The following is a 27,754-nucleotide window of genomic DNA, read 5'->3' on the forward strand; positions in this document are numbered from 1 at the left end:
GTCTACAGAAGACAGAACCTTTCAACAAAAGTCTACAAAACCTTTCAACAAGACGTTTTACACACATACCGACAACTTAAACACTGGTAAGTACTGCATTTAGTTAATGATTTAAGGAAACCTGCCTCTGTCAGTCCGTCTGTCTATTAAACTCTAATCCTGATCCCTCACATGACAACCCATCATAAGCCCGTTTTTCACTTTCCCAAATTATTTAGCCTAAATTTAATTAATTAAGCTATATTAGTCCGTTTTTATGATTTCAGCTGAGCTGCTGTGTGCAGTGTGTGTGTGTGTGTGTGTGTGTGTGAGAGAGACGTGTGTGCGTGTGCGTCTGTCATGCGCGCGGCTGCGTGTGTGCGATTGATTACTTTGCATGGACAAGCACAGCACTCACACACAGACATTGATCCCTGTGCAGTGTGTGTGTGTGTGTGTGTGTGTGTGTGTGTGTCTGTCTGTCTGTCTGCCCGCCCCTCTGCCTTACTCAAATAACACATTCCTCCAGTTTTAACATATTTAAGATCACTGGCTCCCGGTAACCTTTAGGATTAAAAAATACGAGGTATAAATTGTGTAGCACCTTAATTAATTCCTATGTTTCTTGTTGCCTGCCCAAATATGTTCCAACACAGTTTTATGTTTATTCAACCTTTCAGCCTGATCACAGGTTTAAACAGACAGGGTGCCATTAAAACACTGCATTATTTTGTTGATTTATATAAAACTTCTAATCTAAAATGCAATAGCCTATCCAAGAATCCAATAACGTAAAAAGCGAATCTAAAATCTACTATCATTTAAGAGTCTGCACAACCCGTCTCCTTAGGTCATCTAAGTGCCGCTGGCCTCCTCGAGGTGCCAACAATGAATTATAAAAAACATGTGGAAGTATCTTTCTGCTTTTATAGACCAATTTGGCTTGGAACAAGCTCCCATTACGTGATGACCACATATAGCTTTAAAAGCAAAGACCCACTTTTTACTCTAGCTTTACCTGTAAATGTACATTAGTATATTATCTTTCAATAGGTAAAGTATGTGTGGTTCCTTATTGAGGTAGTCTGTGTGGTTAAATGTGAAAGTGAATGAACAGGTGTGAGATTTGTGAGTCTGTAATTCTTCTAAAAGTGTATTTCATTTTTTACCCCTCTATCACACAGAACTATGTTTTTTGTGTCCATATCACTACGCCCAAAAAATAGTTCCATGTGATAGAGGGGTCAAAGTTGAACGAAAGTTGCGCTAATATTTTAGAAATAGGTCAACAATACAAATTATGTTAGTTTTGTGAATTAATTTACTTTTACTGCGTGGCCCCAGTGCCCCACACAAAATGACCGGAACTACTTAATATTGACCAAAACCAGAGCAGAACTCCCACCACGGGACTCGGGCAATCGATTAATACAGTTGCAACCACTATATTAATGGCAAGTATTTCATACAGCTTAAGTTAAAACAAATCTGAACTATCCCTTTAAATTGTGTTCTTGATCATGTTTTTGATCTTATTGTTTTTAATCTGGTTTAATATTATTAACGTTATTTTTCTTTTATTGATCTCTTTTTTATGTAAAGCACTTTGGACTGCATTTGATGTCATTAAATGTGCTATACAAAAGAAAATAATCTTTGGCCTATTGATAATCACCTGTCTAAAGGAGAAGTGATCCTTTCCTCTCCCTTTGGCCTGCTGAAAGGTGGATTTTCACTTTTTCAGGCCTGTTTTAAAGGACGCCCAGTGATCTGGATTTTTTAGGGAGGACGTCAGGGCATTCCACACTTGGGTGGCAGTGCTGTAGAAGGAGAATTTACCTACCTAAGTGTGTGGTACCAGATCGTTGTTCTAGCTCCCTCTAGTATTGTGGCTGTGGGTGTCAATCACTTTTTTTTAGGTAATTAGTCAGAGACTCGGATACCTGTGAGAAGTAGCATCCAACTAAAATTGTTTCACTTTTTATTTTCAGTGTGTAGAAATGGCGTCTGCCAGCAGTCTCCTGTCTGAAGAGCAGTTCCTGTGTTCTATCTGTCTGGACGTGTTCACTGATCCAATCACCACTCCATGTGGACACAACTACTGCAACACCTGCATCACACATTACTGGAACACTAGTGATGTGTGTCAGTGTCCACTTTGTAACAAAACCTTCTGTAATAGACCAGAATTCTCTGTTAATAAAGTCCTCTCTGAGATGGCCGATCAGTTCAGGAAGTCAAAGCAGCAGAGACAAACTTCCAGCACAAACCCAGAACCTGCTGAACCAGAAGTCTCCTGTGACGTCTGTACTGAGACCAAACTCAAAGCCCTGAAGTCCTGCCTGGTGTGTCTGACCTCCTACTGTGACACTCACCTGGAGCCTCACCTGAAACTCCCGGGGTTAAAACGACACAAACTAATCGACCCTGTGAAGAACCTGGAAGACATTCTGTGTAAGAAACATGACAGACCTCTGGAGCTGTTCTGTAAGACTGACCACATGTGCATCTGTCAGTTCTGCACTGAGTCAGACCACAAGTTACATAGAACTGTATCTCTGAAAGAGGCCTATGGAGGAAAGAAGGCTGAGCTGGGAAAGACAGAGGCTGAAGTTCAGCAGATGATCCAGGAGAGACAAGTGAAGATTCAGGAGGTCAGACGCTCAGTGGAGCTCGGTAAGAAAGATGCGGATACAGTCGTAGCTGTCAGTGTGCAGGTCTTCACTGCTCTGATCAGCTGTATTGAGAGAAGCCAGGCTGAGCTCATTGATGTGATTGAAGAGAAGCAGAAAACAACAGAGAAACAGGCTGAAGGCTTCATCAAAGAGCTGCAACAAGAAATCACAGAGTTAGAGAAGAGAAGCTCTGAGCTGAAGCAGCTCTTACACACTGAAGACCACCTCCACCTCCTCCAGAACTTCACATCCATCAACATCCCTCCACCCACCAAGGACTGGACAAAGGTCAATGTACATCAGTCTTCACATGCAGGGACTGTGAGGACAGCTGTGGGGACTGTGAAGACAGCTGTGGCTCAGCTGGAGAAGACACTCAGTCAGGAGATGGAGAAGAACCTGCATGATGCTGAGCTGAGGAGGATCCAGCTATATGAGGTGGATGTAACTCTGGATGCTGATACAGCAAACCCCTCCCTTTTTTCTTCTTCCACTCTGTACATAGTGGGTTTTTTTGTGATATTGAATTTTGTTATTATTTTTTCATATGAATTGAATACATAAACGAAAGGTGCGTTCAGACTTGAATTTAAATATTCGCCTTGATTCGTCCAGTTCAGCAGCTAGAATAGACTTATCTACAGTTCCATTTGAATCAGGACAGAATGTTTATGTAGATGGATCCTGCTCAAAGCCAGATGACGGAGTTTATCTTTGTGGATATGCAGTTTGCCAGCTCCCAGACACTGTCCTTGAAGCGCATTCCTTGCCATTTATATCAGCGCAGCTCTGCTGTAGCCAAATACTTTTTTCTTAAGATTATTTAGTTTAAAATATATTCCTGTCTGTTTAGCATGTCTTATTTTCTTTCTCGGTACAAGGACTAGATTATTATTGTCTCCACCAGGCCGAAGGCATGGGGAGAGAGTATGTTTTGCACTCCGTCCGTCCGTCCGTCCGTGTGTGTGTGTGTGTGTGTGTGTGTGTGTGTAGGCCGAAGGCATGGGGAGAGAGTATGTTTTGCACTCCGTCCGTCCGTCCGTGTGTGTGTGTGTGTGTCCGTCCGTCCTTCCGTCCTTCCGTCTGTGAACAGCTAATCTCCGGCACCGTTAACCCGGTCAATGCCACATTTTGCACACACACTCCCTGGATGCCAACGATGAACCTCTGCCCAAAAATTTCCACAACGGCCTGTTATAGCGCCACCAGGAGGCCGCTTTGTGCAAAACAAGTTTTTGGACAGTACACCTACAGATTTTGTCCAAACATCACGCAAATTGGTACACAGTCTCTCTATAGCCATTCAACGAAACGGGTCTTTCAGATTTCTCCGACTCCATCCTGATTGGCTAAGATTGGCTTCCAAAGTTCGCAGGAGTGCTCATTTTCAAACAAAATGCTGCAAATCATGAACACATCGTGTTATTTCCGTGAAATTGTGCACGCACATTCCCACTAGGCAGAGGAGGAAATGCCACATGAACATTTTCAACTCAGCCTCATGGTGGTGCTATAACTGGCCGAAAAGTGTTTTTACCTCTAACTGCACGGATCTGTGGATAACTTTGTATGCCAACTCCCTAGAGGCCAAGGAAAAACCTTTGCCTGGAATTTTTCACATCTGCTCTTTATAGCGCCACCAGGAGGCCGACATATGTAAAACACATTTTCTAATATTACTCCTTCAGATTTTATCCAAATTTCACGCAAATCGGTACACATGCTCTCCATAGTCATGTGATCAAGACGGGTTTGTTTGATTTCTCATAATCCACCCTCATTGGCTACGATTGACTTCTAAACTTTTCAGGAGTAGCCCGCTTTGTACCCGTTTTGTACAAATCGCCACAACTACTCAACGCAGCGTCCGATTGTGGTGAAACTGTGCATGCATATTCCCACTAGGCTTTGGAAGAAATGCCACAGACAGTTTTCAAATCAGCCTCATGGTGGCGCTACAACAGGCCAAGCCGCGTCACACACACACACACACACACACACACACACACACACACATACACACAGGTCTCCTGGTGGAGACCTGTGCCCAGAAGGGCACTTTTTCTAGTCTTTGGACTTATTTTACTTACTTGACTGCCAAATGATTGAAGGTAGGGGTGTAACGATACATTTTAACAGCAATACGATAAGTATCATGATACATGGTTGATAATACGATACATGATGATGGATGATATTGGTTGATTATGGACATACGATACAATGATTTAAAATCAATACAGTGACTATTTAGCAAAGAAATTAAATCTGTGTGAAACATGTGGATAGTGCAGGTTTTATAAGGGAAAATGTATGGATATAAATAAGCAAACAGTGATTCACTGGCAAACATAGACATTATATTTGAACACGTTATGGACAAACCCCTCCCTCTCTTAGACCACAGGTCAAGCTTGCCTTGACGACGTGAACCCCCCGCCCGCCCATCCCTACGTGGAGCATGCAGCCATGAGCTCGTCGTCGCTGTGGAGCCAGGAGAAGCCCAGCGGGGGCTTCCGGGAGGACTGGCGCTTCTTCATGGTGGTGAAGGAGTGCACGGTGGAGAAGCCCCCCCAGAAGACCCTGCGGGTCCCGCGCGGCAGCCTGGGCCAGGCCTGCCAGAAGCGCAACAACCTGGGACGCACACTGCCACCCAGCAAGGTTGCCCCTCATCTTCTGTTATTACTATTGTACAAAAGCATTATTCAACCTGCTCCATTGTACTCTTCTGCATGTGTGTATATATATAATATATATATATAAAATACAAACAACTTACAAAGACATACCATACTTTACAACAGAGGTTCCCAACCACCGGACATGTGTCACTGGTACGCGAGAAGGGAATCCCAAGTTTTCACGACCGTCACCAGGATTTTCCAAACTGCGGTGAAAAGTTGACTGTCCGGTCGAATGAAAATACCAAGGATTCGTCAGCAGACGCGTCAGTGACTGATTTATAAAGGGCTTCGAGTCCGTGTTACTTCCGTGTTGCGTAGCATAACAGTGTCATCACTGTCCAATCCTTGGTATCTTTAGCGTTCATGTGTAATCAGCCTCAGCAAACAGCAGCAGCGGACAACAGCTGCAGCCTATTTTATAAAGATCGTAATTCGTGCTAAATGAAACAAAACACTACACGGTGACGGTACAGGATTATTATTTCATGTCAAAACATTCAAGTACTGTATCAGAAGATGATGTTACCCAGGTAAAGCAATGCGTCACTCTGCATGTTTAACTAAAGTTTTCCACATTCCAAAGTAATTTCTGAAAAAAGACATAAGCCTAATCCTTTTTTAAATACTATCATACTATCATTGTTGAAATAATGCCATTTAGGTCAATGATATAACATTATGTTGTGATATAATAATATAGCAGCGGGTAAACTGTCTTCCGTGAGAACGTTAGGTTTTGGTACGATGACCTCATGCCATCTCGAGTTTTGTCCCCTCAGCCATTGCGGCAATAAACAAACTGTAAGCTGATAAGATGGTTCTGTATACAGTGGGGGCCTCATGTTTTTGTATTGTCTTGGTGTTGTGTTGTTTTGATGTGGGTGTTTGAACAGACCTGTGAAGACGAATATCCTTCTGGACAATAAAGATTCTTATTATTATTAAGGGCAAGCGGAGCCTCCGCATCCTCAACAAGACCAACGTGGTGCTCAGCCTGGACGAGCGCGACGTTCTGGAGCTGGACGAGAAGCTGGCCGAGCTGCTCTTCCCCATCACCAACTGCGAGGAGCGCTATGCCCTGCTGCGCAACAAGCCGCGGCTGGAACGCGCACGTGACATCGACTGCGGCTCCAAGGTGCGTGTGCAGCTGCGGTCCGGTGACGAGCCGCTGCCTGGGGTGGTTCGCTTCAAGGGCTCACTGCTTCCCGACAGGGCTCTCTCTGGGATCTGGTTTGGCGTGGAGCTGCTGGTGAGTGAGAACCCTCTCTTGTCACGCGTACTGTACCTGTGTTGTTTGTTTATGTCATTCACATTAGGGCTGGGTATTGCCAACAACCTCACGATTGATACGTATCACGTATCATACACAAACAGCTGTGGGTGCGGCTTCAGTTCAGGTGGATCACCACCCATCACCCACCAGGCAAACCAGGCATACTTAATGGTGGGCGTGTCCACATAAAAATGACATTTTAACAAATAATGTATAATAATAATACCTGATGATCATGTTTTAGGGTGGAAAAAAATCACGGCACTCCATCTTTAAATGATTTGTGAGTCGTGAAGGTCGTAAAAGTTTGAGAACCTCCGGTATTGTAATTGTATACTGTAGCAGACGTGAAGTCCACCTCTCTGACAGTGTGATAAAACTGGTTCCAAAAACAGTTCCAAATGTGATGGAACCGATTCCTGTTCCTCAATGTCGAAGCTGCTTCTTCTGATGCCTCCGGTTCCGGATCTCATCATCCCAATCAGACTTGTTGGATGCATATATTAATTTGTATCATGCCATCCAGCTGTCTTTTGTCACAGTGCAAACTGTCATCATTCAAGTCTGTCATGCAACATACTATGCAGACGGGGGTAAAGCTCTGACATAACAAAGCGTTGCTTATTGTAGCACAATGTTGGGTTTCTCTCACAGAATGGAGGCTGTAGGCTCCATGAGTGGGCTGCTGCTTGGACACATGCAACTCAACTCTTGCTCAGTATAATCGGCACTGCACATTCTTCTTCTCCAACTGCTGATTTATGTGATGATAATTGAGCAATGCCCTGGCATTTAACTTTAGTCATTTTTCATAATCTAAATCAGGGGTTCTCAACCCGTTGGTCGCGACCCCTCGGGGGGTCGCCAAATTATTTTAGGGGGTCCCCAAATTATTTTAAAAAAAAAAGAAAAAAAAATGTTTGTTTTTTTTTCACGATTTTTCAAAAATAGCAGACCTACAAGCTCGTAGTGCGCCACTCGGTGGCGCGCTATGAGCTAGATCTGCTATTTTTCAATAGCTAAATTATAACATAATGCTTAAAACACCAAAAGGGGTTCCCGCCCAAAATGGGTTAAGGTTATTGTAGCAGTCAATTTATATTGGGGGTCGGGAGGGGGCGGGGCGGGGGTCCCGAGACATTGCCAAAGCATTTCTGGGGGTCCCCGGCCAAAAACGTTGAGAACCCCTGATCTAAATGTCTGGTGTGGGCCATATAATGTGGGTAGTTATATAATGTGCGCTGAGCTGACCAGCACTTACAACTCATAAGTTGTTATTCATGATTATAAACATTATAACGAGTGTTATAAATGCCTAATGGAATTATAATGCATTATAAATACTCTTATAATGCATTATAGACACAACCTTAATAATATACAGTGTTATTACATTTTGTTTTTTAACAACCTCACAACGTGTCATATTGCATCGTGTTGTGATATTGTAAAAGCTGTTAATTTAGCTGTTTTTGAAAATGTTTGTAATATCAAAGTATACAATAAGGCATATGTGATTAACACCAGGAAAAGACAAACCTATGATACGGTATGCCATATAACAATATCCCCAATCCCAGAAGACATCCAGGGGTTTGACACTAACACCTGCCCGCCTGCAGGTAAATACAATGGTAGAGCAGGTGAAGTTTGCTAGCAGGTTGCCCGACCGGGCAGGTGCACATTTAGCCTGGTTAATAAACCAGACCGAAGCAGCCGTTGGCAAAAAAAAAATTGCCTGCCAGCGGATTAGGGTCTGGCGAGGCTCAGTAGCACGCCTCTTTCCTACAACCGAGAACAGGTCGGGCCAATCGGGACACGGTATGCAATATGGGCGGGCTTTGGTACAGTGACGTTCAATGCTTGAGACCTTTGACTGACAGTAGCTCTGACCAATTGCGTCAAAGAGAAAATGTTTGAACCCGCCCCCCGGGAAATGAAATCCAAGTGGAGCCAGCCCAGACTAATATACCGCGACAGTGTTGTGTGATATTAGTCTGGCTTATTAGCCAGGCTAGTGCACATTATGAGTGGGGATGCAACCGTCTTCAGTTCACTATAAACACAACACAAGATATAACTGTATTGAACATGGTCAGAGCGCTCTGCGTCTCTCCCTATCTCTCTACCAAGTCCCTCCCCCCCCCCCACCACACACACTGAGCGTGAAGTGGCTACGGCACGTGCTCCAGTGAAAACAGCTACAAGCTCACAATATCACCACGTTGCAAAAGCCATGAGTTTTCTCAAGCCAGGGCTCAAAGTTGCTGGTCGCAAATGCACCTGAAATTTTTATCTGTGCGACTTAAAAATATATTTGGGAGCACCTGTGCGGCTGTCCATGTGGTGCATGTCAAACTGGGGGTCCTTGAAATTATCTTATCTTTTCAAATTGGGGTCTGTGGGCTAATAAGTGTACATTTCGGGGTCCTTGCCATGAAAATGTTTCCCTACCATGCATTTGCATTTGTAAGGCTATACTTTCATGTTATAGTGCTGTTTTTATTCAGTAAAAAAATCCTTACAAAAAAGCATTAATATATTCTAAAAGTTAAAATGAACGGTAATTAACAATATTTTTGGGGGGCAAGTGGCCATGACCTGAGGGCAAGTACTGTATACCATGTACTTGCCCGACGGGCAAGTGCTTCTGAGACCTTGGTGTCAACCCCCATCTCGTCTCATATCACAATATCCATCGATATATTGCCCAGCCCTATCCTCTTTCCTCTTTGGACTGAACTGAGTCTATTCTATTCAACCAATGTTTCCAAGTGAAACACAGATTTGTGCACGCACGCACGCACGCACGCACGCACGCACGCACACAGTTTCCTCTTTCATGGTCATTATAGGATCTATACAAAATGCAATATTGCAGCTATTGCAATCGCAGATTGCACTTTTAAGGTGCTGTGGATAAGAGCATAAGCTAAATGCCTAACTATTTATATAAAGCACAGTAGTTTCGGTCCTGTCTGTGAACATCCCTTAAATGGTTATTATTACTTTGTGTCTGGCACGTATGGTCACATTGGTCAGGTACAGCTACACATGCAGCAAGTTGTGCGATGCCAACTGCATGAATCAACCCTTGTACTCATAGACCAGACCTGTGGGCGGCAGTGGCTCAGGAGGTAGAGCAGCCGTCTGGGAAGTTGGAACGGGAAGGTTTCTGGTTCGATTCCTGGCTTCATGTCAAAGTGTCCTTGACTGAGACACTGAACCCTTAACTGCTCCCGGTGAGCAAGTGAGAATGGATGAATGTGACGCACTGTAAAGCTCTTTGAGATAGATAAGGTAAGATAAACAAAGATAATCATTTTATTGATCCTGACACTGACAGTACTATTGGCTCAAGTGTGCAAGTGTGTCATAGTAGCAGCAGTAAGACTGAAACACGGTAACAGATAAAACAAATAATTAATAATAATTTATCAAATAAATGGGCTTAGACAAGGCACTTGCACGGTCTATGACTATTGTATGTAGTCTTTAGTCTGTCCATAAATAGAAGTTTAAATGTACAATTGTTACCAGGCAGTGAAGAAATTGATGAATATACAATGTTCAATTTAGGCATTTAGCAGACACTCTTAATCCAGAGCAATTTATCAGTGCTCTGTTGCTGGCGGCCCTGGGCTCCTACCAGGGCCACTAGCAAGGTAAACACGAGGTAATTATACCATTTCTATACATCAAATGCATAGAAATGGTAATCTAAGATCATAGGTGTATATAAGAACCTATCATCATCATATCGTCATATGAAATAAATAATCTGTACGTTGAAACTATACAGTGAATTGCATCGTATCACTCCAAAAGTCACTATTATACAGTAGCATGTTCCTGTTATGACAGCAATCTGGCAGGTGTCACTGTTTGTTAATGACAATAACTCTTTCACTTGTCGTCTCTTTCACAATCACACTGTTCGAATAGTTCGACCACCTAATCCCCACGGCCCATGGTCACTGTTGCTGCGTTATGGGAATGCATTTTATATCGTATTAATGCATTTGTGTATTTTCTGTAATGTTGTTTTTATTATTGTTGTAAACTGACTGCCGGTGTGCCACAAATGTCCATTTTATTTCAAATGTAATGTAAAATGCATTTAGCTTTGTCTTTGTTTTGCTTTCCCCCTTGTCTTATCACCTTGTGCCATCGTTTTTCATCTCATCTCTTCACTCTTCACATTGGTATCATGTCCATCACCAGGAGGAGGGCCGGGGCCAGGGCTTCACGGAGGGCTCCTACCAGGGCCGCCAGCTCTTCCGCTGCGAGGAGGAGTGCGGCGTGTTCGTGGCCCTGGACAAGCTGGAGCTGTGGGAGGACGAGGAGGACGAGGAGGAGGAGCTGGGCGAGCTGGAGGTGGACCATGTCAATCTGGTGGATCAGGAGGAGCAGGACTTCCCACGGCTGGAGATCAACTCGCGGGTGCTGGTGCAGACCCGTGAGGGCCCCGAGAGGGGCACCATCATCTTCTGTGACCTGCTGCCCGGCAACGAGAGCCTGGGCTACTACTGTGTATAACCAACATTTGAAGTGAACAGACCTCCTGACCTGTCTAGTTGAGTAAGTAGCATTATTCTGTATTTTAGCAAACTGCTGTTAGTGTAACTCTAAGTGCTTTTGTATTAGTAGTATATTATTAGCTTGTGTAGTAGTCAGTAGTTTATAGTTGTATTGTTTGTGTTCAAACAGTAGGCTAGTAGACTAGTTTAATTAGTTTCACCCTGTAATAGGCCACTTGATAAGTAGTATAGGCCACTTGATTTCCTTGGGAAGTGTGAAGTGAGTGCTTTAGCCAGCACTCCTGGCAGACGATTAGCAATCAGTTGGATTGGCCTTATACCACCAGGTGAAAGCGTCAGCTGTTAAGCGGCGTCCAGCAAACGAAGGCCAGGCGAACAAAGGCGACAGGCGACTTTGTCAAAGTCCGACTCTGAACGACAAGCTGTAGCATTGATTAGTGACATATATAGTAGTGTGATAGATATAGTAGTGTATTGTAGTATATGTTTAGTGATCTACAATGTGTTTTCTTCCTATTCCTGTCCTCTCTTCTTCCTGGCGGTCGCACAAACACTGGGTTACACCCAGATGTCGCGACACAACTAATCTCATCTATCCTACTCTTTCAACTCACGTCGAGCAAGTGGTAACGGGAGGGCTTTGGAATTGCCACTCGGCTGTGGTGGAAGGCAAATCTGCTTTCATCTCAGCTTACGCATCCTTGCTCTCCCTTAACTTTCTTGCTCTGACTGAGACCTGGATCAGACCAGAAAACACTGCTACGCCCGCGGCTCTGTCAGATGTGTACGCTTTCTCTCACACTCCCAGAGCCGTGCGGACAGGTGGTGGGGTTGGTCTGCTCATTTCCAGAAAATGGAAATACTCCCCTGTTTCACTGTCACTATTCTCTCCTACCTCATTTGAATTTCATGTGGTCACTGTTTCTCATCCAGTCAAGCTCACCATTGCAGCTGTTTATCGCCCACCGGGCCCTGCTGGTGGCTTCCTGGAGGAGCTGGACCATCTAGTCTCCCACTTCCCTGTCGATGGCTCTGGATTCATCCTTCTGGGTGACTTCAACCTCCCGACTGAGAAGCAGCTAGACCCACTACTTTCGTTTCTCGCCGCCTTTGACCTAGTTCTTTCCCCATCTCCTCCTACCCATGAGGCGGGCAACCAACTGGACCTGATCTTCACCAGAGGCTGCTCTATTGCTAACCTGTCTGTCACTCCTCTTTCCAGTGAAAAGGGTAAGAAACTCTCTGATCACTACTTCATGTCCTACTCTCTCTCTCTCTCCTCTCCCCCCTCACAGCCCCTCCCTACCCACATGATTTCCTCACGTCACAATCTTCGCTCACTTTCCTCCACTGATCTTTCCTCTTCTGTTCTCTCTGCTCTCCCTGCCCCTGAATCCTTTGCTCTTCTATCCCCTGATACCGCCACAGATCTTCTTTTCTCTACTCTATCCTCTTCTCTCGACCATCTCTGTCCCCTCACCACCAGGCCTGCACGCCAAACTCCACCTGCCCCCTGGTTGTCGGACTCAGTGCGGACTGAGAGACGGAGCCTGAGAGCGGCTGAGCGCAAATGGAGAAAGGGCAACCTCCCGGAGGACCTTCTCACCTTCCAATCTCTCATTTCTACTTTTTCCTCCTCTCTATCAGCTGCTAAAGCTGCTTTTTTCTGCACTAAAATTCAGGCTTCTGCTTCCAACCCTAAAAAACTCTTTGAAACTTTCTCCTCTCTCCTACAACCACCACCCCCTCCTCCCTCCTCGTCCCTCCTCCCTGACGATTTCGCCAACTTCTTTGACAAGAAGGTGAACGATATCCGATCCTCCTTCCCTCCTCCCCCGGCTGGTGCCCTGCGCACTGCCCACACCCGTCTGCCTGCCACCCCCCCCTCTCTACCTTCATCTACTCCTCTTCCCCCCCCCATCCCCTCTCTATCCCACTTCTCTCCCCTCTCCCCTAACGAGGTCCTTCTCCTTGTTACCTCTAGTCGCCCCACCTCATGCTCTCTGGACCCGGTCCCAACCACTCTGTTGCAGTCTATTGCACCTGAACTTCTTCCCTTCTTAACCCACCTTATTAACACCTCTCTGACATCTGGCTACTTTCCCTCTACTTTCAAGACTGCCAGAGTCACCCCCCTCCTGAAGAAACCGACACTTGACCCCTCTGAGATCAAGAACTACAGACCGGTTTCCCTTCTATCCTTCCTATCTAAAACTCTCGAACGTGCTGTCTTTAAACAACTGTCCTCCTATCTCCACCAGAACAACCTCCTGGACTCCAACCAGTCTGGTTTCAAAGTGGGTCACTCGACAGAGACTGCCCTGCTGGCAGTGACGGAGTCGCTCCATGCCGCTAGAGCGAACTCTCTCTCCTCCGTCCTGATACTCCTGGACCTGTCTGCAGCGTTCGACACGGTGAACCATCAGATCCTCCTCTCCACCCTCGAGGGGATGGGTGTCTCAGGCTCTGCACTCTCCCTGTTTGCATCCTACCTGACGGGTCGCTCCTACCAGGTGATGCTGAGAGGGTCTGTGTCAGAACCACACAGGCTCACAACTGGGGTTCCCCAAGGCTCGGTTCTGGGTCCTCTTCTTTTCTCTCTCTACACTACATCTCTGGGTGCTGTCATCCACTCCCATGGCTTTTCCTACCACTGCTATGCCGATGACACCCAGCTGATCCTCTCATTCCCCCCCTCTGATACCCAAGTGGAGGCACGCATTGCTGCTTGTCTGGCTGACATCTCGGCGTGGATGTCGACAAACCACCTGAAGCTCAACCTGGACAAGACCGAGCTGATGTTCCTCCCGGGGAAGGGCTGTCCGCACCGAGACATGGCCATCACCATTGATAATGCTGTGGTGACCTCAACTCGGACTGCGAAAAATCTGGGTGTGACCCTGGACGATCAACTGACGTTCTCGGCAAACATCGCATCAGTGACAAGGTCCTGCAGATTCCTCCTCTACAACATCAGGAGGATTCGCCCCTTCCTCACGGAGAAGGCAGCCCAGGTGCTCATCCAGGCTCTCGTCATCTCCCGCCTGGACTACTGCAACTCCCTCCTTGCTGGTGCTCCGGCATCTGCCATCAGACCTCTGGAGCTTGTTCAGAAAGCTGCGGCTCGTCTGGTGTTCAACCGCCCCAAGTTCTCCCACACAACCATCCTTCTCCGTTCTCTACACTGGCTCCCCGTAGCGGCCCGCATCCAGTTCAAAACCCTGGTGTTAGCCTATAGGGCAGTGAAAGGAACAGCTCCTTCCTATCTCCGGGCTATGGTCGATGCCTACACCCCTGCCCGACCACTTCGGTCTGCCACCTCGGGGCGACTGATTGCCTCGTCACTCAAGGGTCCTTCTGGCCGATCCACACGGTCACGACTCTTTTCTGTTCTGGCCCCACAGTGGTGGAATGAACTCCCCACTGATGTTAGGACAGCAGAGTCACTGCCCATATTTCGCCGCAGGTTGAAAACCCACCTCTTCAGGAAACACTACCCTTCCTCTCTGCCTGACCTACTTGTTGTTAACTAGTTGTACGAACGTTTGTTTTCTATTGTTGTATTGTTTATTGGATCTTGTTTAGTCGATACACTTAATTGTTTTAGCTCATGCTCATTTGATTTAGCTATTTTGTCTCATCCGGTTAAGGAAATAGGTAGCTGATATATTGCACTTTTACCTTAGCGCTAGGTATACTCTTGGTTGCTTGTTTTTGCAGAAAATGCACTAAAGACTTCTGGTGATTAGTAGTTTTTGTTCCCTACCTATGTTGAATACACTTATTGTAAGTCGCTTTGGATAAAAGCGTCTGCTAAATGACTGTAATGTAATGTAATGTACGTAGGCGTCGACATGGTGAGAGGAGGGATTAAGAGACGAGCAGGAGAGAAGTGGTGACACAGAAAACGTGTCGGGGAGAGCGAGAGAGAAAGGGAGGAAGAGAGAATGGGAAAGTGGTAGAGATGGGGGAGTCACCTCTAATTGTTAGTTTTGACCACATTGCTGAAGTCCAAGTCAGCGCTGTAAGGTTTTTGATGAAGTTCTTTCGCTAGCACCAAGTGAACAGTTTTAAAAGCTGCTACGGTTAATTGTGTCAAATAATTGCGATTAACAATTTGATTGTGTTTCTGTAGTTGAACGTTATTCTGTTTCACTTTTAAGCTTTGTAAAAAAGGTGCATACAGGGTAGAGGGCAGCACGGGTCCACCCGGAACTGAATACCAAGAACCGAGCCGGTTCGGGCCCAGACTTGTCCCTCGGGCAGGGTCGGATCCATTCCAAATTGCCACGGGTCTCGTTTGGATCGTCTGAAATGCAGTTACTCGAAATTATCCGTGAGGATCCGAGCTTTATAACCCCCTTCAACTTTAAAAATAGGTTTAAAAAATAGACATGCGTGTGTTGTAATTATTACATTCTAAAGTCCATGTCTGTTGAACAGAGTTAAAGATGAGGGCTGGGTCTCGTCTCTCTCGCTCTCTCTTTCTCTCGTCATGCTTCTCGATGTGCCGTCTCTCTCTCTCTCTCTCTCTACTCTCACCCCAATCCCGACAGCACACACACACACACACACACACACACACACACACACCCCTTGAGCGAGCGAGGTAAAACGCAAAGCAAAAAACCTCTCCCCATGCCTTCGGCTGGTGGAGACGACTACAAATCAAAGCGAGCAATGTGGGACAGTTTTGTTGCTCTGGTAAGAATGTCGGTGCGCTAAAATGCATTAATATTATGCAACCCTCTGCTGCGCTGTCTCGAGATGCGGGGTGCACGTCGCTCATAGAGAGCAGTCTCATGTCATGTAACTCAGGGGTTCTCAACCCGTGGGTCGCGACCCCTCGGGGGGTCGCCAAATTATTTAGGGGGTCCCCAAATTATTTTCAAAAAAAAAAAAAGAAAAAAAGAAAAAAAAAAGGGGTTTTTTAAATTTTATTTTCACGATTTTTCAAAAATAGCAGACCTACAAGTTCATAGCGCGCCACTCGGTGGCGCGCTATGAGCTTGTAGATCTGCTATTTTTCAATAGCTAAATTATAACAATGCTTAAAACACCAAAAGGGGTTCCCGCCCAAAATGGTTTAAGGTTATTGTAGCAGTCAATTTATATTGGGGGTCGGGAGGGGGCGGGGCGGGGGTCCCGAGACATTGCCAAAGCATTTCCGGGGGTCCCCGGCCAAAAACGTTGAGAACCCCTGATGTAACTGACGAAGCCGGTCCCGTTTCGGACCGGGTCCAATTTTATGGACCCCTGCTACCCTCTAATACAGGGCAGATGTGACAAATAACTTACATCATTTCATAACTTTGTAGTTCATATGAATTGTGTAACTAGCTGATCTACAAGCTCAAAACATGTCACGGTGTGATGCGTTTTGAGGTTGCAGATCTGCTATTTCCACTATTTTTGAAAATGTTAGAAGATATATGAACGTTTTTCAACATGGAAATGATGCGATTATCTCAAATAATTGGCGATTAGGCGATTATGTAATAATTGTGACAGGCCTAATCCCAGATGTAATTCCATGCAGGTGTTGTGCCTAGTAAAACCTAACTTGAGTCAAGTCAATGTTCTATAGCAATCTCACTGCAGTCAATGTATACAGGATATGTGCATGCATTAAGTGAGGGACAAATCGAGTTGCAAATCGAGTGGCAAAGTGAGTTTAACATTGTTTATTGCAATCAGATAGGACTTTTCTGTTTGCTTGTATGTGCTGTCAAGGCCAGAAAGTATTTTTTTTGCCACTCAATAGGCGTTCTCACATAACTTCCGGGTATTATGATGATGTCATGTGCATACCCTCTATTAGTTGAGCCAAAAGAGTGATTGTACAACTCTTGTAATGAGGTTGTCTCTATGTCACCTTTTCTGTAATACCTATATCACTGTCAAATTACAACACAAGGCCATAAAACCTAATGTTCTGCCATGCAGAATCCTGGCAGAAATGTCCTAAACATAATTATGTATATGTATCTTGGACCACGGTGAAGACAGTACAATGAGTACAGTACAGTATACGAATACAAAACGAGACAACAAAGGTGACAAAACTGAGAGTCTGTCTGGGGGACCAGTAACAAGGCACAATACATGGTATACAGGCTATATATTTACCAACTCAAAATGTTATAAAGTGCACTTTGGTATTCAAAAGTGAAGGTCAAGAAGTTCAGTTATTGATCAATGCAGGATCGTACATCACTTCTAAACTATTCATCATAGAAGGATCAGACTAGCATTTGAAGGCTTGCCCTTAGCCATTACCCTTTCCTTATTCTTTCCTTGACGTACCGGTAATGATGTAAATTGATGTTAAAGTTACTGCTGTTGGCTCATCTTTAGTATCTTGTTAGCACAAGAATCTGAGGTTACAGAATACATTGACTGTAGCCAGAGTCTTAGCATTTGTGAAATCCCAAGCCCTGATATTATTACAAATAAAATATTTCTCATCAGACAGGTTATTGTCCAGCCTGGGTGAAGAAAGCACATATTGGTAGTCCAGGCATTTTTGTTTCTTCACAAATTCATGGAAAGCGAACTCAACATCAAAGCAGAGTGAATCTGTTTTGTTCGATTGGATTGGAGTATCGAGCTAATCCACGCACCTGCTTAGACCAAAGGGTTCCGGTGCAGAGAAGTTGGTAGCGGTACACCGGTGAAAAGGTTAGAAGTGTTTTGCGGGCATGTGCAGCTGGCATTTACGCTTGCTTAGTTTTTCCAGGCTGGAGTTTTAAGATGAGAGGAAGAGAAACTGCAGAAGCAGAAAACCTGTAACACTCCACATTAGAAGAGTATTCTTATAGGTGCAAGTGGAAATAAAGGAATTGCCAGCAAACAATATATGTCCTTTTCACATGGTTTATTACCTCTGGCGAACAGACAACGGACACAGATGGGCCATCCTCAGCGCTCAGTGCAGTGCTGAAATGCTGGCTATTCCTTTATTTCCAGTTTTAAGATGCCTAGTCATAGCAAAAAGATTCACAATATACAGTACATATAAGTGAGACATTTGACTGCTGGCCGTTCGCAGCTGAAATCAGCAGCAGCAGCAGCAGCTTCTGCCCACTCGCAGCATCTGAGCCTCCCTCCCACACGGAGGCAAGGCAAGTCACGCGGGGAGTGAGGTAAAGACTTGAGCACTGTATGACCCAACGATGTGGCAGGGGGCCAGCGGGCAGCCTAGGAGGAGAGCCCACTGCTCTGCTTCACTCCACAGCTCCCCATCCTCGCCCTGCCTTTTCTAGATAGCTACTACTACAGCAGCAGCACCGGCCAGCCTCGTACACACACACACACACAAGCGTGGTCCCAGTGGAGAGAGGAGCCTCAAACTAGGAGAGCGGTAAACTGTGGTAGCTGCGTTTGCAGAGGGAGAGGTGCATGTTGGGTGGCATGAGGTTCCATCGCTTACGTGGAGTGGATAAGAGGAGCTGGGATGTTTTGGCAGTGCTAGGAATCTAGCCAATACACCATGTTTGAATAGATGGGTAGAGAGACAGCATTATCTTTTACTGATTTTTTTTTTAAGCCTGGGGGAGGAACTGAGTAATGATGGTGCCATGGCAGGCTGACACTAGTGCTGAGCGATCTTGATCAGACTTGTATACATGTTTTTTGTGGGGGGGGGGGGGGGGGGTAGCGAGATGAGGAACGCCTGCTGCGAGGGTCACACTACGTCTCTTTCTCCAACTCTTCCAGGACAATCCAATCGGGGACTGGGACGGTGTGTTCGACGGGAAACTGCTGTGTAACTTCGCCAGCTTGGAGCACACTCGCCTCGTCCCCATCTGTGACGTTATGCCAGGTGAGTTTGTGGCACTGTTTAATTCACTACAACACATTGGTCGCTTGAATCTGTGCATTTCTGAGCGTTGGGGAATTGTGAGGGCTGTGATCCCAGCCCCACAGTGAGATGAGACTCATCTAACCCACACTCACATTTGCATTGTACTCTAACCTCTAGTATTGACATTTGCAATGATTATATTATATTATAATGCATAAAACACAATCAGTATTAGGCTTGGTGACAATATGCACTGTTGTACTAATTCTGTTCTTTATTTAGTTCCTGAAATGGCAACATATGGGGCAGGGGGTGGAGTCAGCTGTGATGCAGAGGACCATACCAACATACGGGATTGAGAAGGGGGGAAGTGGGATTGTTTAGTGATTCCAGTTGGCTCTGATTGCTGTGCACCCCTTTGTGTGTTTATTGGTTTGGTCCACCACTATATAAGTCTCCATGTCATGTCATTTGAGCAGGTCTGTTAGTGGAGTTCATTTCCTGTTTGGTTCCACGTTATTTTCATTTGAGTTATATTATGTTGACCTCTTATGGGCCCTACAACTTTTGTTGAAATCTTTTGTTAATGATTTGTCACTTTTTGAAATTAAACCAACTTTGAGTTTGGAAACCTGTGTTATCCTTAAGCTTTGACTGCTCGATCCCTCACAGGAATCAACAGCGAGCCACAGTGTTTTCTGGTCGCAGCAGCGCTGAGCCGAATCTGAACGCTCCCGGGTTTGTGTTTGGCTTGCAAGCGGCGAACAGGGGGCCTTTTGTGTCCATGGCTCACTTGTTTTTGAAAGTCAAGTGAGATACTCAGGGTCTTTGTTCTCCGCGTCAGCTTGTTGATTTGTTTGTGTTCCGCCATGTCCTCTCCTGACGAAGCCCTAACTTCAAGCAAAATTAGATTGTTTATTATTTTTTACTAATATACTGCCTACTTAAAACTCTTTACTTTGAAACCCAAATGCATTGTACAATCGATGGCAGGCCTCATGAAGTGTACTTAATCATAGTGCAAAGAGACAAATCTAACCCCAAACAGAAATAATTATTTATTTTGCAAGTTGCTATTCCTGCCTTATTGGACAGCTCAATGTTTATTTGTGAATCTTAATGTCTACAGGGATACTCTTGGCTGCCTTGCTTCTGTCTTGCTTGTTAGGGATGTGTAATGAAATTCTCATAAGTTGTCTCTGACCTTAAGACATAAGACTTAAGACTGAAAAGTGACTTTAATGCGACTTGCAAACAATCATGGGAAAACTTGGGAATGACTTCGTAAAACAAAGGCTTGATCTCAATTACTGGCCAGACCAGCTAAGACATTTCTACACACACACACACACACACACACACACACACACACACACACACACGCAGGATTGGCCCGTTTTGAACAAAAAGCCTCAAATCATGAACGCAGCGTGCAATTTACTTGAAATCTTTCACGGACTTTCCTACTAGGCTGAGGAATATATCCCACCCTTTTCACATTGGCCTGTTATAGCGCCACCAACAGGTGGATTTTTGCAAAACACATTTTTTGAACAAAATGCCTCAAATCATCCAATTGCCATCCAAGGCGTAAGAAGAAATGGCACCCTTTTCACATTGGCCTATTATAGCGCCACCAGGAGGCCACAACCTGACCTGGCCTGGTGGAGACCTGTGCCCTGAGGGGCACTTTTTCTAGTTATATTTGATTTTATGGCATTCAGTTTTAAGTTTAACTCTACATTGTTGTTCATGTGCAAGTTTGATATCTACCAGGACTAAAACATAATGTTGTCACTTGTCAAGTCTTGTACTAATATACTATAACATTTAAGTGCAAACAGGAATACAGTGATTATGTTATTGTCTCTTATGTACAGTAGTAATCTATGATGTTATCAATCATAGCAGACAGACAAAATACATCAGTTATTGTACATAATGTTCATATGACTGTAAAATCTGTGAATTGTTCTCTCAATGCAGACATTATAACCACTTGAACCCTAGCATCCTTATTCTGGGGGAATGTTCACCGAAGACAGCTTACAACATGTCACGTGTTGCAAGCTGGTAGATCTGCTATTTCTGCTATTTTAGAAAATAAATCAACAAGGAAACCATTGATTATGCAAAAAAATTGGTGGAGGTATTTTGTGTAGAAGGGGTGAAAAAGAGTGCACCAAGTACAGTGCCAACTCAGGTCTGTTTTCAAGTATAGAGGGTATACGTTAAGACTTTGGGGGTTCTGGGGTACAACATGTTGCAAAAAAATTGCGATTAGGCACATTGATGACCTTCATATAATTAGTATACATTTTATGTTGGTGTTCATCTCATGTGGAATTGTGACAGCATGTCTGGGATTTTCTAGTGAGGAAAATTTTGATGTTTGAAACAATGGAAAATACAATATTGTTATATTTGGTGGATTTTACAATAAATGTTCATGGGGAGATTATCCAGTGTCCAGACTGTTCTTTATTTATTATTGTTGTGCAGAGACCTCAGGCTCCATTTTCGTCACCGCTAAACCCCTTATCCCTAAACTGCTTTGCCTTTTTCTTTTTTACTATTTTGGAAAAACATTTTTTAATAGTTAAACTAGCCAATCTACATTGACACGTGAGCTTGTAGACTGGCCATTTTAACTATTCAAAAATGTTTTGCAAAATAGTAAAAAAAAAAAAAAAAAGGTAAAGAAGTTTAGGGATAAGGGGTTTAGCGGTGACGAAAATGGAGCCCCTCGTGTCTCACAGACTGACACAGTGTATTCCTAGAACTTGAAATGTCCTTCCTGGTAACACTTGGGTCATTAAACCATCTAAGCTACCAACAGCCGTTAAGAGATGTGAATCCCTAGACTCCTTCAAGACCGCTCTGCTCTCAAAGAGCACCTATGGGTTGCTGCAATTTGAAACTGGCCCCTGTTAAAAAGTTAAAGTCCCCCCCCCACCACTTTCCCATACTGTACATACTGTACACTTCACCGTACATCATTATCAGACTTAATTTTATCCTTGAACTTATTGTTTAAGCCCCAACATGACTGGATATACAGGTTTTGTAGCAGCTGTAGAAATATTAGACCTTAATTGTCTAATGTTAAAGCATGTTCTTCTAATCATGCAAAGTATACTTTTCTTAAAAACAAACTTTTTATATATTTTGGGGAAAAATAGCCAATTTAACAGAGAGGTGCCCACTCTTCCTTGGTGCCCAATCTGCCCACCTATCCTGTTACCGTACTGTAACTAAACTGTGCCCATGATATGAATAATTAAATATGTCTAGCGGCAGATACATTTATTTCATCTTTCTATAGAGCAAATATAATGTTCCCAGCTAGGAGGTCAGGGCCAGGCTTTTACACTTAGCAAACTGGAACTGAGTTGAGTCTGTATTGAGTATTTCCAATTTCCAATACTTTAACTTCTACTCCACGACATCTCGGATCCAAATATTGTACTTTTACTCCACTACATTCATTTGAAAACTTTAGTTACTAGTTACTTTGTAGATTCAGATTATTATAACAAAACATACAGTAACCACTTCAGTCTTCAACCCTAGACGGTAGACCAAACATTTTGGCCATTTGAAAATAGCCGATCTACAAGCTCACGTCGGGATGTGACGCATTGTGAGCTTTTAGATCGACTATTTTCAATTTTGAAATCTTATAATGGGACATTCTTCACAACGAGTAGCCTACTTTTACTTTTGGTACTTTAAGTACACGTTGATGCCAATACTTTTGTACTTTAACTCATGTAACTTTGGAATTCTGGACTTATACTCACTTGTAACAGAGTAGTTCTCCATTGCAGTATTGATACTTTTACTTAATATAAACATGTGAGTAGTTTTTCCACCACTGTAGATTGGATAATGTTCCCTGGCTGGAATTTTAGATGCTGGGGTTCTGAAATGGTTGTGTACACATTCTGAGTTGTTGTCCAGCAGGTGGCAGTAAAGGGTTAACAGCTACAGTTCCTCAGTGAGGAAATGGAATGAAATGAAATCTGGAGAAACGAAAGTTAACAGATAAAAGTTTGGTGGCAGCGACACTCTCTAATAGTATAGAGTCTCTAGTAGGCTTACTAGGCTATACTCTCTGAGTCTACAGAAGACAGAACCTTTCAACAAAAGTCTACAAAACCTTTCAACAAGACGTTTTACACACATACCGACAACTTAAACATTGGTAAGTAGGCCTACTGCATTTAGTTCATGATTTATCCTAACAAGGAAACCTGCCTCTGTCAGTCAGTCTGTCTATTAAACTCTAATCCTGATTTCCTCACATGACCATCATAAGCCCGTTTTTCACTTTCCCAAATTATTTCCTAAATTTAATTAATTAAGCTATATTAGTCCGTTTTTATGATTTCAGCTGAGCTGCTGTGCGTGTGACGTGTGTGCGTGTGCGTCTGTCATGCGCATGCGTGCGCACTGCGTGCGGCTGCGTGTGTGCGATTGATTACTTTGCATGGACAAGCACAGCACTCACGCTAGGTGCTGCCACACGGTCAAAAGAGCTGCGCACGTTCTCGGCTGCGCGTAGCTTAAAGCTTGAGTTTTTAGACAGCTGGTGGATGGAAATTAAGCTCCACCTCCGCCGAATACTTGCGCGACGGCCAGATTCCCGGAAACGCTCTCCTCCGCTCAAGTCTTCCGCGGAGGTGGAGCTTAATTTCCATCCACCAGCTGTCTAAAAACTCAAGCTTTAAGCTGCGCGCAGCTTAAGAAGTGCGCAGCTTAAGAAAGTTTTGCGCTATGGTGTGGAGACGGTGACACAAGGTGCTGCCACACGGTCAAAAGAGCTGCGCACGTTCTCGGCTGCGCGTAGCTTAAAGCTTGAGTTTTTAGACAGCTGGTGGATGGAAATTAAGCTCCACCTCCGCCGAATACTTGCGCGACGGCCAGATTCCCGGAAACGCTCTCCTCCGCTCAAGTCTTCCGCGGAGGTGGAGCTTAATTTCCATCTACCAGCTGTCTAAAAACTCAAGCTTTAAGCTGCGCGCAGCTTAAGAAGTGCGCAGCTTAAGAAAGTTTTGCGCTATGGTGTGGAGACGGTGACACCGTCTCCACACCATAGCGCAAAACTTTCTTAAGCTGCGCACTTCTTAAGCTGCGCGCAGCTTAAATTCCGAGTTTTTAGACAGCTGGTGGATGGAAAAGAAGCTCCACCTCCGCCGAAGACTTGAGCGGAGGAGAGCGTTTCCGGGAATCTGGCCGTCGCGCAAGAATTCCGCGGAGGTGGAGCTTAATTTCCATCCACCAGCTGTCTAAAAACTCAAGCTTTAAGCTACGCGCAGCCGAGAACGTGCGCAGCTCTTTTGACCGTGTGGCAGCACCTACAGTCATTGATCCCTGTGCAGTGTGTGTAAGTGTGTGTGTGTAAGTGTGTGTGTGTGTGTGTGTGTGTGTGTGTGTGTGTGTGTGTGTGTGTGTGTGCGTGTGTGTGTGTGTGTGTGTGTGTGTGTGACTGTGACTGTGTGTGTGTGTGTGTGTGTGTGTGTGTGTGTGTGTGTGTGTGTGTGTGTGTGTGTGTGTGTCTGTCTGTCTGTCTGTCTGTCTGTCTGTCTCTGCCTTACTCAAATAACACATTCCTCCAGTTTTAACATATTTAAGATCACTGGCTCCCGGTAACCTTTAGGATTAAAAAATACCTTTAATTGTTTTTGAGGTATAAATTGTGTAGCACCTTAATTAATTCCTATGTTTCTTGTTGCCTGCCCAAATATGTTCCAACACAGTTTTATGTTTATTCAACCTTTCAGTCTGATCACAGGTTTAAACAGACAGGGCGCCATTAAAAACACTGAATTATTATTTTGTTGATTTATATAAAACTTATAATCTAAAATGCAATAGCCTATCCAAGAATCCAATAACGTAAAAAGCAAATCTAAAATCTACTATCATTTAGTCTGCACAACCCGTCTCCTTAGGTCATCTAAGTGCTGCTGGCCTCCTCGAGGTGCCAACAATGAATTATAAAAAACATGCGGAAGCATCTTTCTGCTTTTATAGACCAATTTGGCCTGGAACAAGCTCCCATTACGTGAGACAGGTAACGAGTCACGACCACATATAGCTTTAAAAGCAAAGACCCACGTTTTACTCTAGCTTTACCTGTAAATGTACATTAGTATATTATCTTTCAATAGGTAGAGTATGTGTGGTTCCTTATTGAAGTGTGTATCTACTATCTATCTAAATAGGTGACAGCTAGTCTGTGTGGTTAAATGTGAAAGTGAATGAACAGGTGTGAGATTTGTGAGTCTGTAATTATTTTAAAAGTGTATTTAATTTTTTACCCCTCTATCACACGGAACTATGTTTTTTGTGTCCATATCAATACGCCCAAAAATTAGTTCCATGTGATAGAGGGGTCAAAGTTGAACGAAAGTTGCGCTAATATTTTAGAAATAGGTCAGCAATACAAATTATGTTAGTTTTGTGAATTAATTTACTTTTACTGCGTGGCCCCAGTGCCCCACACAAAATGACCGGAACTACTTAATATTGACCAAAACCAGAGCAGAACTCCCACCACGGGACTCGGGCAATCAATTAATACAGTTGCAACCACTATATTAATGGCAAGTATTTCATACAGATTAAGTTAAAACAAATCTGAACTATCCCTTTAAATTGTGTTCTTGATCATGTTTTTGATCTTATTGTTTTTAATGGTTTAATATTATTAACGTTATTTTTCTTTTATTGATCTCTTTTTTATGTAAAGCACTTTGGACTGCATTTGATGTCATTAAAGGTGCTATACAAAAGAAAATAATCTTTGGCCTATTGATAATCACCTGTCTAAAGGAGAAGTGATCATTTCCTCTCCCTTTGGCCTGCTGGATTTTCAAATTTTCAGGCCTGTTTTAAAGGACGCCCAGTGATCTGCATTTTTGAGGGAGGGGGTCAGGGCATTCCACACTTGGGTGTCAGTGCTGTAGAAGGAGAATTTACCTATTTTTAAGTGTGTGGTACCAGATCGTTGTTCTAGCTCCCTCTAGTATTGTGGCTGTGGGTGTCAATCACTTTTTTTAGGTAATTAGTCAGATACTCGGATACCTGTGAGAAGTAGCATCTAACTAAAATTGTTTCACTTTTTATTTTCAGTGTGTAGAAATGGCGTCTGCCAGCATTCTCCTGTCTGAAGAGCAGTTCCTGTGTTCTATCTGTCTGGATGTGTTCACTGATCCAATCAGCACTCCATGTGGACACAACTACTGCAACACCTGTATCACACATTACTGGGACACTAGTGATGTGTATCAGTGTCCTCTATGTAAAGAAACCTTCAATATGAGACCAAAATTGTCTGTTAATAAAGTCCTCTCTGAGATGGCCGATCAGTTCAGGAAGTCAAAGCAGCAGAGACAAACTTCCAGCACAAACCCAGAACCTGCTGAACCAGATGAAGTCTCCTGTGACGTCTGTACTGAGACCAAACCCAAAGCCCTGAAGTCCTGCCTGGTGTGTCTGACCTCCTACTGTGACGCTCACCTGGAGCCTCACCTGAGACTCGCAGGGTTAAAACGACACAAACTAATCGACCCTGTGAAGAACCTGGAAGACATTCTGTGTAAGAAACATGACAGACCTCTGGAGCTGTTCTGTAAGACTGACCACATGTGCATCTGTCAGTTCTGCACTGAGTCAGACCACAAGTTACATATAACTGTATCTCTGAAAGAGGCCTATGAAGGAAAGAAGGCTGAGCTGGGAAAGACAAAGGCTGAAGTTCAGCAGATGATCCAGGAGAGACAAGTGAGGATTCAGGAGGTCAGACACTCAGTAGAGCTCAGTAAGAAAGATGCAGACAGAGAGACAGCAGACAGTGTGCAGGTCTTCACTGCTCTGATCAGCTGTATTGAGAGAAGCCAGGCTGAGCTCATTGATGGGATCGAAGAGAAGCAGAAAACAACAGAGAAACAGGCTGAAGGCTTCATCAAAGAGCTGCAACAAGAAATCACAGAGTTAGAGAAGAGAAGCTCTGAGCTGAAGCAGCTCTTACACACTGAAGACCACCTCCACCTCCTCCAGAACTTCACATCCATCAACTCCCCTCCACCCACCAAGGACTGGACAAAGGTCAATGTCCATCAGTCTTCACATGTGGGGACATTGAGGACAGCTGTGGCTCAGCTTGAGAAGACACTCAGTCAAGAGATACAGAAGAACCTGCATGATGCTGAGCTGAGGAGGATCCAGCAATATGAGGTGGATGTAACTCTGGACCCTGATACAGCACATCCTAAACTCATCCTGTCTGAGGATGGAAAACAAGTGACTTGTGGAAACATAAAGAAGAAACTCCCAGACAACCCAGAGAGATTCTCTCTATATGCCGATGTCTTAGGAAAACAAAGCTTCTCCTCAGGAAGGTTTTACCATGAAGTTCAGGTTGGAGGGAAGACTGCCTGGACAATAGGAGTGGCCAGAGAGTCCATCAACAGGAAGGGAGGCACACCAAGTCCAAACGATGGTTACTGGACTATATGGTTGAGGAATGGAAATGAGTACAAGGCTCTTGCTGGCCCTGCTGACCTCCTCCCTGTAAGAGAGGAGCTCCAGAAAGTGGGAGTGTTTGTGGATTATGAGGAGGGTCTGGTCTCCTTTTATGACGTGGAGACCAGAGTTCACCTCTACTCTTTCACTGGCTGCACCTTCACTGAGAAACTCTATCCATACTTCAGTCCATGTTTTAGTAGAAATGGTGAAAACTCTGCTCCTCTGATCATATCTCCTGTCAATCACACAGATTAGACTAA

The 27,754-nt window shown here is 44.3% G+C and overlaps 1 protein-coding gene across 1 annotated transcript; it reads left to right on the plus strand.

Annotated features, from left to right (window-relative positions):
- LOC306934051 (uncharacterized protein) lies at positions 1-27,754 on the plus strand. Its single transcript, XM_079516490.1, has 8 exons — positions 1-86; positions 1,971-3,092; positions 5,055-5,315; positions 6,285-6,450; positions 18,204-18,271; positions 18,872-18,977; positions 19,632-19,660; positions 26,100-27,754. The coding sequence occupies exons 2-8, from the start codon at positions 1,980-1,982 to the stop codon at positions 27,747-27,749; spliced, it is 3,393 nt and encodes a 1,130-aa protein (XP_079372616.1). The 5' UTR covers positions 1-86; positions 1,971-1,979; the 3' UTR covers positions 27,750-27,754.

This window comes from Electrona antarctica (genome assembly GCF_951216825.1).
Source record: "Electrona antarctica genome assembly, chromosome: 2".
NCBI lineage: Eukaryota > Metazoa > Chordata > Actinopteri > Myctophiformes > Myctophidae > Electrona > Electrona antarctica.